General features: G+C 46.1%; 1 protein-coding gene across 1 annotated transcript in view; it reads right to left on the bottom strand.

Moving 5' to 3' along the window:
• LOC137570967 (ankyrin repeat domain-containing protein 9-like) overlaps positions 1-17,714 on the bottom strand; it is a 35,792-nt gene that overhangs the window by 17,129 nt on the left and 949 nt on the right. The window contains exon 2 of the mRNA XM_068279664.1: positions 832-964. Coding sequence (XP_068135765.1) covers positions 832-870 — 39 coding nt within the window. The 5' untranslated portion in view covers positions 871-964. The remainder of the gene's footprint in view (positions 1-831; positions 965-17,714) is intronic.

Here is a 17,714-nt window from a genome sequence, read left to right as displayed (position 1 = left end):
CATTCATTCATATCTCACCTACTTCAGCTTTCCAGTTTCTCCCGGCCTTGTTGTTCGCTGTTTCTCCACCATCAGGCACATGTGTGATGTCACTCGTGCACCACATGCTATACATGTCAGCAGTGGCAGTGACGCATGCTTTTCATTGACTGTATGCGTCAATAAGACACGCTTGTTGCGGCATAATTATCAAATCGGATGGTTGATCAGCAGCAAAATCGCTGGATGTATGGATTGGCCATCTTAATACCAAAGCTCCAGTGAACTTCAGTGGTTTTCCATCTTTTCCAGTGTGGATGGCCCCATTGTATTGCAAATAGAGGAGAACACTGGGGGAGATCCTTATCCTGCATATTAATAGGGTAAAGATGACCTGTTTATAGGACACCAATAATGTCACACAATGGTGTTGTGCACAAGGCTTGATAAATGACAATAGTGTCCTGTTGGAATATCTCAGCTGGGCCACTTTATTCCTACAAGAATGCTCAGTGAATCAGAAGCTGTGATCTGTCACTATAATAACCACTTATCCTCGAAATATCTCTAATGCTGGGTACACACCATGCGTTTTCCTGCTCGATCCGCGGGTCGATCGGGATCGTTTCAACTATTTCCGACGAGCTCGATTTGGGCTTCGATCGTTCCTGCCGTTGATTTGTATGTTAAGTATGCAAAGTCAACGGCAGGAACGATCGAAGACCAAATCGAGCATGTCGGAAATAGTCAAATCGATCCCGATCGACCTGCGGATTGAGCGGGAAAACGCATGGTGTGTACCCAGCATTAGTATGTATACCCTCAGGTCCTGTATATATCTATATAACTTACCCACTCAAAACACTGTGACCATAATCTAGAACCCATCATGTTCCCTGTCTAGGATATGGCATCCACAGGTCTGTTTGATTTTGAGAACACACTTCCAGGGGAGCGGATGGGAGACCCCAGGCAAGCGCAAAACCTTGAAAAGAATAACAGAAATAAGTAACAAGTTAAATAATCGTACTCAATGCCAAGCCGCTGCAGCTAAAGCGAACAAAATTTTGGGATGCATTAAAAGGGAAATAAAAACTCGAGATGCTAGCATAATATTGCCCCTGTTTAACTCTCTAGTAAGGCCACATCTGGAATATGGAATTCAGTTCTGGCCTGGGCACCACATTACAAAAAAGATATTGCAGTTTTAGAGCAGGTGCAGAGACGAGCTACAAAATTGATACGTGGGATGGAAGGTCTCGCTTACCAAGAAAGGTTAGATAAACTGAGTTTATTTAGTCTAGAGAAAAGACGCCTTAGAGGCAGGGCCGGCCCGCTCATGAGGCGGGGTGAAACTTTTGCCTCAGGCGGCACATTTCTAGGGGCGGCATCCGCCCGTCGGTGGGTGCGGGGAGCCAGCCGCCGAGCTGGAGGGGTAGCGGGCAGGACGGGGGTATTGGGCCTAGCGGCGGGGAGGGGGGTCGGACCCTCCCCTTCCTCGCCTGGGTCCCCCGTCCTCCGCTCCCCTCCAGCCTTAAATAGATCAGAAGCGCTACTCGTAAGAGGCAGTCGGCGGGGATGACTCACCTCTTCCTCGATCCAGCGTGCGCTCCACTGACGTCACTTCCTGCAACGCCGCCCACTGTATTGTAAGTGGACGGCGTTGCAGGAAGTGACGTCAGTGGAGCGCACGCTGGATCGAGCGAGGAAGAGGTGAGTCCTCCCCGCCCACTGCCTCTTACGAGTAGCGCTTCTGATCTATTTAAGGCTGGAGGGGAGCGGAGGACGGGGAACCCAGGCGAAGGAGGGGGGGTCCGACCCCCCTCCCCGCCGCTAGGCCCAATACCCCCGTCCTGCCCACTACCCCTCCAGCTCGGCGGCGGCGGCGGCGGCCCTGGCAGCAATAATTTTTTATTATCGGCGGTGGCAAAAATTTTTTCAAAATTTGCCTCAGGCGGCAAAAAGTCTAGGGCCGGCCCTGCTTAGAGGGAATCTAATTAACATGGATAAATACATCAGAGGGCAATATAATAGCTTGGCGGATTAGCTTTTTGTCCCTAGGCCTTTTCAAAGGACTAGAGGACATGATCTGCGCATGGAAGAAAAACGTTTTAGCCATTTAGGAAAGGGTTCTTTACAGTAAGAGTGATTACGATGTGGAATGCATTGCCACAGGAAGTCGTTATGGCAAACTCTATACATGCATTTAAAGGGGGCTTAGATGCTTTCCTTGCGTTGAAAGACATCCATGGCTACAATTACTAGGTTATGCCTAATGATGTTGATCCAGGGATTTTATCTGATTGCCATCTGGAGTCAAGAAGGAATTTTTCCCTTTTGGGGCTAATTGGACCATGCCTTGTAAGGGTTTTTTCGCCTTCCTCTGGATCAACAGGGGTATATGGGGGACGGGCTGGAGTTGTACTTTGTACTGGTTGAACTCGATGGACGTATGTCTTTTTTCAACCAAAATAACTATGTAACTATGTAACATCTCCAGCCAAACCTATGCCTTAAAGTGGATCCGAGATAAAACTTTTACACATTGCATAATTGTGTTCCTTTCATATTGTCTATAGGGCATTACTCAAGCCAAATACTTTTTGTTTTTGTTTTAATTCTCTAATTCCCTATAAACTAAACAAGCCTCGCCCACAGCTTCTCTAGAGTACCTTGGCACTTTGAGCCTTACTAGCATGGGCTTATGGGAGCTCAGTCTGGGCAGGAGGAGGAGGAGGTTACTAGCAGGGCCGGCCTTAGGTTTCACAGTGCCTTGAGCGAAAACAGATTTTTGTGCCCCCCCCCCCCCCCTTCATCCTCTTCCCACGTGCATATACACACACGCACGCACGTATATACACACACAGGCCCATATGCAATTCCCCTTTTCTCCTGAGATATCTCCTAGAACAGTGGTTCCCAACCTTTTTGATGTTGTGACACATCATGCCAAATGCTCAGATCTCTGTGACACGTCACGTATGTGTAACAGAAAAAAATACTATTAATAACCACGAATGGATGGAGAGAGTGCATTATCCTGAATACACTTACAAATGAAGGCTAGAACCTTTCAGGAATATTAATAAAAACAATCAGTGGGACAGTTAGCCTCCTCCCCAACCATTTAGAATGATAGCACAGCACTGACAATTTGCCCCACGTGTTATAGCCGCAGTGCGCCCCCCCTAAAACGCCCTCAGACTCAGTATAGATAGGTAGCCAGGTACAGGTGCCCCCAGTATAGGATCTCATGTGTAGGTGCCCTCAATATAGGTTGCCAAGCATAGGTGCCCCCAGTATACGAAGTTAGTTAAAGGTCTCCATCCCCCCATAGGTAGCCAGATGTAGGTGCCTCCAGTATAGGTAGCCAGGTGTTGGAGCCCTCAGTAAAGGTAGCCGGCTATAGGTGCCCTCAGTATAGGAAATCAGGTGTAGGTGCCCTCAGTATAGGCAACCAGCTATAGGCGCCCCCTTGGAAGCTGGCGCCCTGAGCTACCGCTCCGGTCGCTGATATCAAAGGCTGGCTATGGTTACTAGCCAGAGATTTCAGAGGCAGAGGGGAGGAGGAGAGGGGAGTGAAGTTTTCACAGCCTGTAGGCTGGAACTACAGATCAGCTTGCCTGTGTGTAATGTGACAAACAGAACATGGCCGCTCTCATTGTATCACAGGAATAAATAATCATAAACGGTTGAAGCTGTTTGCAGCTGGATTTGCTGTGTAATCTATCTAAACTTTAGATAAGATATATAGACAAGTTACTTGTTATAGTTAGTTTTTCATCTCGGATCCACTTTGTGCTATGAAACTCCATATTAACTGAAAAAATAAAAATGATTCATCCAATAAGAAATGATTTATTTAACTTATCAATTCTGGTGCCAGGCTAGGTGAGGGTGACAGGTGAAGGCAGGTGAGGAGAGACAGCAGGAGCCGGCAGCTATGCGTCCCAAAGGATGCATTGTCTGCTATGTGGGGGCGGCGAAGATCTTCAATCAACTTAAAGAGACTCTGAAGCGAGAATAATTCTCGCTTCAGGGCTCATAGTTAGCAGGGGCACGTGTGCCCCTGCTAAACCGCCGCATATGCGCTGCTAAACGGGGGTCCCTTCACCCCCAAACCCCCCACTGCGACACTTGGTCGCTCCTGGAGGCAGGGCTAACGGCTGCAGCCCTGCCTCCAGTCGCGTCTATCAGCCGCGCATCGCCGCCTCTCCTCCGCCCCTCTCAGTGAAGGAAGACTGAGAGGGGCGGGGGAGAGGCGGAGATACGCGCTGCCCCTGCTATTTAGGAGGTCTGAAGCGAGATTTATTCTCGCTTCAGACTCTCTTTAATTGAAGATCGCAAGATTGGTGGATATAGTATTCGTTAGATCGTTAACTGAGGATATTGTCGTAGGAACATTTTTTTTAAAGGTACAGGTAAGTATTTCTGGTTAATTAAGACTATTAAAGGACTTTTTTTCGTTGTTGTGTTTTTATTTCATTTAACCCTTTGTGGAAATGGGTAAGGGGTACTTAGTACCCCTATACTCATTTCTCCTGGGAGGGGGGTAGGCATCTAGGGGCCCCTTCTTAAATGGGACTCCCAGATGCCACCATGAACCCCCCCCCCCCCGGGAGTCGTTGCCCCCACCTCCACCTGGGGAAAGAGCCCCTTGTCCATGGATTGGACAAGGGCTCCAGGGGGGAGGGGGAGGCTTGGCCACCCCTCCCCCCCCCCCCGGAGCCCCCCCATACGATGGATCAGGCGGGCTGGTATAGCTCAGGGTGCGAAGCCCCAGTCGGCCGGGGCTCTGCATTCTGGCTATCCCAGCCTGCATGGGGGACAAGGGGTTACAGAGCTTCCAGACCACACGTCATTTTTTTCTAAAAATTTCCCACACTCTGAACATAAAACAAAATTTAAATTTAAAAAAAGAAATAAAAAATGTTTTAATTTTTTTTTAAATATTGTTTCCCAGTATCTTTTTAACATATCATGAAAATTAGGTGTTAGGATTTGAGGGGCCTTTGCTATTAACTGCTAAAGTCGGCAGGAATTGTTTCCCTGAGAACTGTCATTACGGGATTTAAATGTATACTTTTTCTCTTTGAACTTTTAAAATCGATTTTCTCAAAAAGTATAAGGTCTTTTTGAAAAACAAAATTTTCTGCTTGTTCCCACTGTTCTTCTTAACATTCCCTACACATTTGGTGTTTTTAGCTTTTAAGGGGCCTGTGCTATTAAACGTTAAAGTCGGCGGGCAGACATTTTCCAAACGGCAGCAAAGCAAGGGTTAAAATGATAAATATTGTTCAGGCAGGACAAAAAATGCAGGTTTTAAAATGATAAATAACGTTCACAAGGTCTGCACTATTTTAACCTTTAAAACGATAAATATAGTTTTAAACAAATATTGAGCAGAAGGGGGCGCCATTATTTAACCGGCGCCATTTTTCACTGGACACCCACAAATGACACCACTTCTACCTCTTTTTATAACTCCCAGCTCAGCTCGGCAGCTGCCAGAGAGATACATAGAGGGCGCACTTCCCTTGCACAGACTGGCCGCGACTGGCTGAAGTTACGGGACCCGGTACCGAAGAGGGAGAAGACTGAGGACGGCGGCGTGGGAATGGTCTGTGCGCATGGGGCTGGAGGAAGCCCCAAGTATGTATAAAACTTTTAGTTAATCTCGTCTCTGGTTTCCTTTAAACTACCAGCATGCAATAAAAAGCTCAGAATAATTTTGACAGTAAGGCTGGTTTCACAGTGGGACGTTACAGGTGCACGTTAGAGCAGCCTGTAACGCAGCCTAACTCACAGTAATGAAAAATCAACGGGCTGTTCACAGTGCCCACGTTGCGTTACTTAGTAACGCTGCGCCATAACACAACGTACTGCATGCAGTACTTTATAAGCGACAGAGCCGTGTTAGACTGCTTGCACATGCTTAGTAATGTTGGGGAGGAGTGGAGAGCGGCCAGCCACATGGCTAATTAACATTCACTGCACTCAGTGACGTGCAGTGTTTACTTCCTGGAGCGGCCGCTCTGTGTGGCGATTGGCCGGGCAGGACCGCGTGATGCCGCATGCGTCCAAGAGTGCGCATCACGGCATCACGGACGCCAGAGTGAGCTGCACAATGCGGCTCACTCTGACGTCCACATCAGAGAGCACCAGGCGTTGCGTTAGGGGCACGTTATGCGACCTTAACGTCCCCTAAAACGCAACGTCCTGGTGTGAAACCAGCCTTATTCTTTTGGTACTTTTTCAATTGCAGAGGGCTGAAAAGTTTTTTTTTTTTTAAACAGAACATGAATAAAGGTCACCTGGGAGAAAACTTAGGACAAAAAGTGAATTGCATATTGGCCATGGTCTGTTTGACAAATCAGTTTTGTTCCCACTATTCCCCTAAAACACATGGCAATGTTGGCGATAATAGAATGTATGGGAGTTTTTCTATTACCTGTTAAAAATGTCACAAAATGATGTGAAATTACAAGTCATTGTGAAATTATGGTTCCCAATTACGATTATAAACAAAAATGATTACTATTTTTTTCTGACATTTCAAATTGCGATTTTGCAATGTAATTGCAAATTATGGTGCAAAATTACGATCATGCGAAATTCGTGCTCATCATTACACAGAAGGCATATACATGCAGTATTAAAAGAATGGTTAAAGGGAACCAAAACCAAATATAAAAAAAACAAGTTTCACTTACCTGGGGCTCCTACCAGCCCTCTGCAGCCGTTGTGCCCACGGCGCTCCTCAACGATCTTCTATTTCCATGCCAAGGGTGAGTTTCGTTGTTGCTGGCGGGCCACATGAGCGTGCGCAGCCATGGCCATACGTATACTTGTCCGGGTTGCCACCCGCAATACGCAGGACGCTATTGCGGACAAGTATAAAAATGGCCAGGGTTGGGCGGTGTCCCGCCGACTCCCAGTCAAGCAAAAACGAAACTCAGCCGCGGCGGGGGAACGGAGGATTGTTGAGGAGTGGCGTGGGCACAGGACGGCTGCAGGGGGGTGGTAGGAGCCCCAGGTAAGTGAATTCATTTGCTTTAGGCTCCCTTTAAGAGGCAGCACAATGATTTAAAAAAAAAATCACATACCGGTACTCACTGCAACGCGACGTAGATCACAGAGCACAAAATTGTCGAACAAAATATGCAGGCCACAATTGTGGCGCTCCACTGTGAAATATTTTTTTAAAGAACTAGGCGATTATCGGATAGCAGTCACCGACATATATCTTCAGTATGCAGAAGCATGGATGAGTCTATAGGAGCAGAAACTCTTGAGTGCTTCTACAACCTAACTCCAATCTATTTTTTCTCTGTCAGCCCCTCCCCTAAAGGCGGTCTCACCAATCATAATCTGATCAGAGAGGTATTTATACCCCGCCAGAGCCAGACTTCCGTGTGCCAATGAGTTTCTGTATTGCATGTAAATTGCATCATACAATTTTCTGTTAGATTTTTCTGTAGATTCTCTAATGCTGGGAATACACGTTTCGTTTTTGCCTTCGTTTTAGCCTTCGATTCGTTCAGTAAACGAATCGAGTGTTGAAAACGTATGTGAAAATAGTCATAATCTCATTATAGTTTCGATTAATAGACCCCAAAAACGAACGACTAGTGATCGAACATGTTTGATATTATCTCTCTTTATCCATCTAATCGAGCCATTGGTAGGCTTGATGGCTGTTCAGATCGATTATATATTCGTTTATGCCGTCCGTCCCTGTACTACGTTTCGTTTCTTTGCAGCCTTCGATCATTGGAAAAACGAAACCATCAGAATCGGAAAAAAAAACGAAACCGTGGGTGGTGATATTAACCGTACGATCGATTATATCGGGATCGAAAAGGACAAAAGGCACAATCGAAACGAAGGTTTAAACGAAGGCAAAAACGAAACGTGTATTCCCAGCATAAGTTCAACATGTTGGAAATGTATCTATCTTACCATCTATCTGCTGAGCAATTAGGCATTGTTCTACTCAGCAGGAGATAAACAGAATACAATGCACCAGAGGTAATGACCAGTCTCTGCAGAAAATAATCTAATTATGCATTCTAAAGCTGGCCATACACTAGGCCGATTCCCCGCCGATAACGTTAACGCTAAATTTCGATCTATTTCGTCCCGAAATAGATCGATCTCGTCGATCGCTAGCGGCGTTCGAGTGTCCGACGACCGACTCAATACAGCTGCAATACATTACCTGATCCGGCCGGTGCGTATCCCCCCGGTCACCGCTGCTCCGTCTCCGCGCTGGGCTCCGGATCCAGCAGGCTTCACTTCTTCCTGTCCCGGCAGGAAGTTTCAACAGTAGAGGGCACTCTACTGTTTAAACTTCCCCCAGAGAGTCGCGCCGGCGGAGCAGATAATGTATTCGGGGGGGGGGGGGGGGGGGATGAGCAGCGGCAGCACCACCACCACCACAGATTGTGAACGGTTTCAGGCTGAAATTGATTCACAATCTGTTTGCAGTAAAGGCAGCCATACGATCCCTCTCTGATCAGATTCGATCAGAGAGGGATCTATCTGTTGGTCGAATCTGATGGCAAATCGACCAGTGTATGGCTTCCTTAACAGAAAATCCAATGCAGGGCATACACGGTACGTTTTTGTACCGCTAAATCGAGCCGCTGATGGCTCGATTGATAAAATCCGACGTGCCCGATCACCCGCCCGATCGATTCCGCGCTCGATACCGCGGGCAGGACAATGGAAGAAAATAAGCAGAAAATAAGAAGCCCCCGCGGGGACGAGTGGGAATCGATCCAGGCGCCCGCGGTGACGCGCCGGAATTGAGCCACCGGCTCGATTTAGCAGTACAAAACGTACCGTGTATGCCCAGCATAACAGAAGAATCTAACAGAAAATTGTGTGGTGTAATCCCAGCATTAAAGTGAATCCGAGATGAAAATAAACTGATGAGATAACAGTTGGATCTGTCCTGACAATTTTTAGACATCTCATGGTTTTATGTATGAACATTTGCAACGTAGATTTAATGTTTTATTGTCTATGCTCAATTGCAGTGTCTTGAGCGTCCCAGAGGGAAAATACAGGAACTATTGACCTTTTTGTCCATCCCTTGCAGTCAGAAGCCCAGTTATCTGCTTAGGAAAGTGTTTTACAGCTGTAATTTGTTAGCAGTGAGGGACAGCTATAGCTCGACTCCAACTGGAGAAAACAAATGGCAGCTGCATAGCTGGATATTAAGGGCCCATTCACACTTGCAAATCGGAAAATGCTAGCACTTTTGCTAGCGTTTTGCTATGGCAAATTTTTGTGTTGAACGTGAAAAAAATCGCCATTTACACGTGGCGATTTTTTTAGCGAACGTGATTAGCACTTCTATAGCACTGAAACGCGATCGCCGGGAAATCGCCTGAAAATGGTGCCGGCTACACGTTTGCGTATGGCGACTTGCGTTAATCGTCAGCGATTAACGCAAATTGTCCAAGTGGGAACGGGCCCATAGGATATTATTGCACTGGCGCTTTAAATAGCGCTAGCACTTGAGCGTTTTGACGAAATCGCCGGCAAAACACTCTAGTGTGAATGGGCCCTAACTCTTTCAGGCAGGGCCTGCATAGGTGTCTGTGTTCTTGCCATTGCATTATTATTATTATTATAGTTAGTGCAGTCGTCACAGGAATGGAGAAGCACACATGCAGCAAGACTTCGGCATACCCAAGCCCAGGCTCTCACTCACTGTACCTTGTGACCAAATAGCAAACAGTCCTCCTCCACCAATGGTATAAAATAATGTTTTTTTATTGAAAAGTCATTAAAATGACATATAAGTCAGTAAAACGGAAAACTGTATACTTACCTATCTGTAATTCCCCTGGTGCCTCCATGGCAGCACTAGTGGGCAATATTTGTGTTTTTTGCCCTGATAGGACTCCTAACTAACAGTACTCAAAGAGTTAAACTGCCGGAGAGGAGGAGATATAAGGCAGCCATTCCCCCTCCTCCCTATTCCTTTTTTGTCCTCGCTACGATGGGATTCCTATTTTTCCTGTTTCCTCCTTACCACCTCCTCTAAATGGGGTAGGTTACCGTACAGGGTCTGTGCCTCCCCTGTATGGAGTCCCTGGCTGTCCTGTCTAAACTGACAGATTGCGGGGGAGCCCCTTGTCGCATTGTACAGGGGCGGCGATATAGCTTCGTAAGCTATGCCATAAATCTCGCCTCACTCCTCTGGTCAAGCGGTGGCTGGTGTCCGTCCCGGGTAGTCTCCGGCAGGTCTATTCCGACTTCCGGGAACGGAGATTGACGGCGGCCATTTTGCCGGTGAATCCTGTCTGCGTATTGGTCTCCGATTACGTCAGACAGGAAGTAGCACGCCGGAACAGGATTTAGGCGTCCTACTCCTTCCTTCTTTCCAACTCCACAGTGAGGCTGGGACAAGCGAGCCAGCGTGGAGTGGCGTGGTCCGGCGGCTGCATCTGAGGTCTGCGATATTCACACAGGATTAAGGTACTGTAAAGCAGGTTACTTTCTGGTGTGCACCATTACAGATGTTATAGTGAATATTAGTGCTGTAGTCAGAATCTTAGCACTCATGGTACGCAATTTACTTTTTTGCAGCTACCATTTAAATAATGGGGCGCTCTTCTAATAAAGATCATCAGTCTAAATCAAGGTAAGGAGAGGGTAAGTGATAATTTAAAGAGGCAGGATCCTAGCCGGGGGATCCATTCTAATTAGGCTTTGTTTTATCTATTATAGCACCCATAAAAAGGTAGAAGAGGCAGGAAGACTTTCCCCTTCAGCAAGGCAAGAGTCAGCTGGAGAAGGAACTTCTATGCAAGAGGTTGCAAGATCATCCTCCACACATGACAAATCAAAATCGCATAGTGACAAGAAGGGGGCAGAGTCACCTAGTCGCTCTTACAAGCATCACTCTCCACAGAGATCCCATTCTAAGAGGCCTAAAGAGAACCAGTGTTGGGTTTGTGGCAAACCCAGGATTCCTGGCAAAATGGTCTGTGAAGCTTGTCTCAGTGATGTAACAAACGAAAATCAGGACTTATCGACTATTATCAAACAAGTTGTCAGGGACGCTATGTCAGAATTGAATAAACCTACAGCAGTATCTGCGGAAAGTTCTCCTCTAGAGCAAGGGATTTCAGAGGAATCAGACGCTTCTGAGGACTTAGACACAGAGTTTGAATTTGCGAAAGTTCCTCCTTTCGTAGCCCAAGTCAGAGACACATTGGGGTGGGAAGATGAGCAAGACTCAGCAAAACCAAAAAGAAAACGCTTCTATAAAAGATTGGACAAAAAGCAGCTTTCCTTTCCTTTTTTAGAAGAAATTAAAGAATTAATCCAACTTGAATGGTCGAAAGCAGTCAAAAAACCATCCTCCAGAAATAGGTTACGTAAACTATATCCGTTTGATGAAATAGATGAAAAATTACTGACTTCCTATCCAGTCGTAGATGCTTCTCTCATGAAGGTGGTTAGAAATGTAACTCTTCCAATCGAGGATTCAATACTCTTTAGAGATGTATTAGATAGGCAGATAGACTTAGATCTTAAAAAAGTATATTTGTCATCTGGAGAAGCGGCTAGGCCAGCAGTTGCACTCGCAGCTGTAGCGAAAGCAAACAGAATATGGGTCGATAACATAGAAAAAGCAATTAGGAGGGATGCAGACAAGGAATCTTTAATTGCCTCTCCAGAGGACTTGAAGTTATCCTCTGATTTTATGGGAGAAGCTTCCATTGATGTGGTACGTTCTTCAAGTAGATCTATGTTGTTCTCTGTTTTAGCAAAGAGAACATTGTGGCTTAAACCATGGGCAGCAGACATTGCTTCGAAACAAGCCTGGTCCAAGATCCCTTATGATGGGAAGAGTCTCTTTGGATCTAAAATGGACGAGGCGATAGCTAGAGTGACTGGTGGTAAATCCGGTTTGTTACCACAAGACCGAAAAATTGGGAGGCAAAGGTTTATCCAGCAGAGACCACAGCAGTCTTCAAGATTCAGAGAAGCAAAATCATATAGGCCTGGCAGAGCATTTAACAGAAATTGGAAGAATACTCAGACAACTTTCTCTAAGGTAAACAAGCCTAGGAGCTCTTTAACTCCCAAAGAAGACCAGAAGACTTTTTGACAATTTTTGTCCTCAAATGGATCTGGTAGGAGCTCGACTAAAGAGCTTTGCTTCCGTTTGGGGAGAACACTTTCAGGATCTTTGGGTGCTAAAAACTGTTTCGCAGGGCCACCAGTGGAAATTCAAAACCTCTCCTCCTATGCCAAGGTTATGTCAGATGAGAATTCCTCGATCAAGTCACAAAAAAATGATTCTGCAGGATTATGTGAAAACTTTAATCCAGCAGGGGGCAGCTGTTCCTGTTCCACATTTGCAGAGAAACTCAGGGTTTTATTCACCAATATTTATGGTAAAGAAAAAGACAGGGAACTGGAGGCCAGTCCTCGATTTAAAAAGACTAAATCACTTTATCAAAGTCCCAAAATTCAAGATGGAAACCTTAAATTCAGTAACAATGATAATACATCCTGGAGACTGGCTTTGCTCAATAGATCTAAGAGACGCCTATTTTTATGTGCCCATACATCCTTCATATCAGCGCTTTTTACGTTTTGTGGTGGCAGACCTCCACCTACAGTTTACATGTCTCCCCTTCGGGCTAGCTACCTCCCCAAGGACGTTTTCAAAAATACTGCTAGTAGTAATTGCTCATCTAAGAGAGAATGGAGTGAGGATCGTGCATTATTTAGACGACATCCTACTGTTGGCTCAGAGTCGGTCGGCTCTGTTAGAACACCGAGATCTAACCATTTCAACCCTGATGAAGTTCGGCTGGTTGTTAAACGAGAGAAAAAGCCAATTAACGCCTACCCAACAGCTAGTCTTTCTAGGAGCCCAGTTTTGTACAATAAAGAACACGATTGCTTTACCACTAAGCAAAGTGAAGCCTTTGATCTTCAAAATGAAACAAACTCAGACCGAAAACTTTCTTCCAGCAAGGCAGTGTATGTCAATAATAGGTTCAATGTCGTCAACCATACCCATGGTGAGGTGGGCGCATTGGAACCTTCGGCCGTTCCAGATAGGTTTCCTGAGTCAGTGGAGAAACCACGATCTCAATCAATTGATATTTATTACAGATCAAATGAAGATCAGTCTCATCTGGTGGCAACAAGAAAAGAATCTCCTAAGGTGTCATTCTCTCCTGCAGGTTCAATGGAAAGTTATTACCTCAGACGCCAGTCAAAGGGGATGGGGGGCGACATACCAAGAGTGGGCAGTTCAAGGAGTGTGGAACAGTCGGACACTTCATCTAGTATCCAATGTCTTGGAAATCAGAGCTGCTCATCAGGCATTATGCGCCTTTCTCCCACGTCTCAAGGGACATTCAGTGCTCATGCGATTAGACAACAAGGTGGCGGTTGCCTATATCAAGAACCAAGGGAGCACGAGGACTATATCCCTAATGGAGGAAACTCTTCCGATAATGAAGTTGGCAATGAAGTATCTAACCAATATCTCTGCTGTATACCTTCCAGGAAGTCAGAACCAATTAGCGGACAATCTATCAAGGATTCGTTTAGACAACAACGAGTGGTCTCTCCATCCAACAGTGTTTACACTAATCACAGATACTTGGGGCATCCCAGACATCGACCTATTCGCATCGGAAATGAACAAAAAGGTGCCAGTTTTTTATTCGAGGTTTCCGATTCAAGCGGCTCTAGCATCAGACGCTCTGATTCAGGACTGGGACTTCAACAAAGGCTATGCCTTTCCCCCCATTCCTCTGATTCCAAAATTTCTTCGGAAAGTGAGCAATTTCAAAGGAACAATCCTGGCTGTAATCCCGTATTGGCCAAGGAGGCCATGGTTCTCACTCCTTCTAACACTTAACACATCTCGAGGAACATTTCTACATCTTCCAGTGTTCCGGGAATTGTTGTCCCAGAGGGATTTCCTACACCCGAATCCCCAAAGATTAAATTTAAAAGCTTGGAAGTTGAGAGGGATAGACTTCTAATAGCAGGTTGTGATTCCTCAGTGGTTCAGACACTTATTGCAGCTAGAAAACCAACTACCAGAGTTCTTTATGATAGAGTTTGGAAAAAATTTCTGCAATTGGCAGCAGAGGAGTCATTCGATCCGTTAAAACCACAAGTAAAGGACATTTTACTTTTCTTACAAAGGGGTTTAGAAATGAAACAGCACTGTCAGCAGTCACTGGTATACAATGGTCCGCAAATATGCTAATAAAACAATTTCTTTCAGCTGCAATAAAACTTAGTCCTCCTATCAAGAGTAGATTTCCTAAATGGAATTTGTCACTAGTCCTGGACTTTATCTCCTCTTCACCTGTCTTCTCTAATACTGAGAATATGTCAATACAAGATTTAACAACAAAAACCGCATTCTTAATCGCAATAACCTCAGGCAAACGGGTTTCAGAAATCCAAGCACTGGGGTGTAGAGAGCCCTATTTAACAGTTTTTGAAGACAGAATAGTAATGCTTCCATTAGATTCTTTTAGACCAAAAGTTTCTACCCAGTTCCACTTCAATCAGGAAATAACACTATCCAAATATGTGGATCCCGAAGGGAAGGTAAATCCTCACCCATTAGATCCTGTAGACTGTATATGTACATATCTTGGTGCTACCAGAGACTTTAGAGGTTCTGATAATTTGCTAATAATACCCTCAGGATATAACAAGGGTAAAGCTGCCACCTCTAGAACTATCGCTAGATGGATTGTGTTGTTTATAAAAAGAGCGTACAAGGACAAGGGGTTGAATCCTCCATCTGAACTTAATGCCCATTCTACGAGGAGCATAGCTTCCTCCTGGGCGTACTATGGAAAGGTTTCTTTAGACACGATTTGCAAGGCGGCCAGCTGGGCCTCTCATAATACTTTTGTTAAACATTATAAAATAGATCCAGCATTGTTGTCGGCAGCAGAGTTTGGAAAGGCTGTAATTTCCTCTGCAGTAAATGCAAAAATGTGAATTGTGTCCTGTTCTTCTTTTGTTTTGTTATATTAAAATTATGTTTGAGCATCCCACCCAAGTGTTATTATGTTTCATAGTTAGGGCCCGCTAGTGCTGCCATGGAGGCACCAGGGGAATCGGAAAATTGTATACTTACCTTCGGTAATTTTCCTTTCCTGGTGCATCTCCATGGCAGCATTGGTTCCCGCCCTTTTTTCGCTCGGACATGGTAATAAGGAATAGGGAGGAGGGGGAATGGCTGCCTTATATCTCCTCCTCTCCGGCAGTTTAACTCTTTGAGTACTGTTAGTTAGGAGTCCTATCAGGGCAAAAAACACAAATATTGCCCACTAGTGCTGCCATGGAGATGCACCAGGAAAGGAAAATTACCGAAGGTAAGTATACAATTTTCCGATTTTCCTTTCCTGTATGAAATCCATGTCAGCATAATGCGGGTTTAGAACCCGCAAAAAATGTGCTCAAATGGCCCCCCCTTCGGCTTATATGCAAGTCACCATTATGTCAGTGGGTGCTTGCAGAGCAGAACATATTGTGCGATTACCCCAGAAGTTTATCAGTATGGATCGCAGATCCGGCACCCGGCAACGCATCGTGCAGCAGGATCCTGCACTTGCTGGCTTCCCACTGCGTCCGTGTCCTCCATCCCCGTACCGCAACATTGTGAATGCGCAATACAAGTCTGACCTGTGCCCCCCGGAACGAGCCGCGTCATTTGGCTCGCAGAGCCGGCAGTGCAGCGGAACGCATCGTGCAGTCGGATCCTGCCCCCAGAGCGAGCAGCATCATTTGTCAGTGCCAGTCAGCATAATTTCCTGGTTGGGGATGCGCGGGCGCCCTTCTCTTATCTGCGGAGTTGCAGAAAAGCAATGCCGGGTCCTTCCTGCTCCCCACTGTGTCCATGCTCCCAATCCCTCCAAGACTGACCTGTGCCCCCATAGTGAGAGAGCTCATGTGTTACCGCTAGTGGTTAAGGAAGCACTTCCTGGTTGGGAACACCGGTCACATTCTCTTTTTCTAATGGTAAACTGGTTCTTCTAAATCCTGATTGGTCTGGAGCCAAACACAGGGCTGGTGCACACCTAGAGCACTTCTGAGAGCTTTTCAAAACGCTAGCACTTTGAAAAGCGCTTGGCTAATGTATTTGTATGGAATGGATCACACCAGAGCGATGGGATTTTTTCCCAAACGCAGGTCTTGCAGCATTTCTGAGGCGTACCACCCTTAATGTTAAATATTGGAAAGTTGAAAATCGCTCTAAAAAACGATTGACTAGAGCGATTTTCCAAGCATTTTTTATACAAAAGCTGTACACTTCCAGCTCTACTGTACAAAAAAATAAAAAATTGTTACACTAAAATGCACCAAAAATCGCTAGGCATAACTAGAAAATCGCTAGGCACATGCCTAGAATTGCTTTAAAAAAATCACTTCTAAAAGTGCTGAACGTTTGCAATTACACTAGCGCTTTTAGGTGTGCACCAGCCCTGAGTAAGATAACCAAACATACTTACGTAAATGTACACCATTCTGTATAAAAGAATTAAGATGAAATGCTGGCCTAGGCAAAATAGCAGTCTGTGGTCCACTGTTGATGAGGGGATGGGGGTTAGCATCCACCAGGCCCCTAGAATTTCTTCAGGCCCTAGGCAACCGCCTAGATTTGCCTTGCGGATGATCCGGCTCCGATCAGCAGCTGATTGGTCTATAGCCAAAACCACTGACATGTATAAGCAGCTGATTGGTTCCCTCCATAGCGGCTGCTGGTCAGGTTGGCAACTTCTGCGCCTGTGCAAGTGCAGGCATGCACCGCTCATGGCCATGCTCATGTGGCTGGGAGTGTTCTACTGCAGGATGGTGGAGAAACTGAGCTAGTCCATTTTAGCGGACCTAATGGGAATCCCCAAAAACAAATGGCCACTTTTATTTGTAAGAAGTAGGGGATCCAGCAGGAGTCACTTATCCACGCTACTAGCCGGATAAGTTTAGTAAAATTGCATGAGTGGAGGTGGTAGTGGAAGCCAGCACTGTGATGGAAGCCTAGCAGCCAAAGGTGAGCGTCCTGCTGTATAATTTTAGTGTTAAGGTGGCCATACACTGGTTGATCTGCCATCAGATTCGACCAACAGATAGATCCCTCTCTGATCGAATCTGATCAGAGAGGGATCATATGGCCACCTTTACTGCAAACAGATTGTGAATCGATTTCAGCCTGAAACCGTTCACAATCTGTGGAGCTGCTGCTGCCCCCCCCCCCTGCATACATTACCTGTTCCGGCCGGCGCGAGGCCCCGCTGTCACCTACGCTCCAGACCGTTCCTGCAGCTACTAAACTTCCTGTCCAGGAGAAGTTTAAACAGTAGAGGGCGCTCTACTGTTTAAACTTCCTGCCGGGACAGGAAGTTCTGTGTAGCCGCAGGAATGGTCTGGAGTGGAGCGAGTGGAGAAGACAGCGGTGACAGCGGGGACTCGCGCCGGCCGGAACAGGTAATGTATACCCGCTGCATTGCGTCGGTCGTCGGGCATTCGAACGCCGCTATCGACGCACTTCCGACCCCGCCGGCGACCGAGAAAAATATTCCGCACGGATGGGTCGACGAGAACGATCAATTTCGGACGGAAATTGATCGTTCTGTTAGCGGTGTGCGCGGCGATTTCACAGCCGTTTCGATCACGGTGATCGAAACGGCTGTATATTGGCAGGAAAATCGTTA

Source organism: Hyperolius riggenbachi, chromosome 4 (assembly GCF_040937935.1).
Source record: "Hyperolius riggenbachi isolate aHypRig1 chromosome 4, aHypRig1.pri, whole genome shotgun sequence".
In the NCBI taxonomy this organism is placed as follows: Eukaryota; Metazoa; Chordata; class Amphibia; order Anura; family Hyperoliidae; genus Hyperolius; species Hyperolius riggenbachi.
Note: the sequence above shows the minus strand (reverse complement) of the source record. Positions and strands in the feature narration are given on the sequence as shown.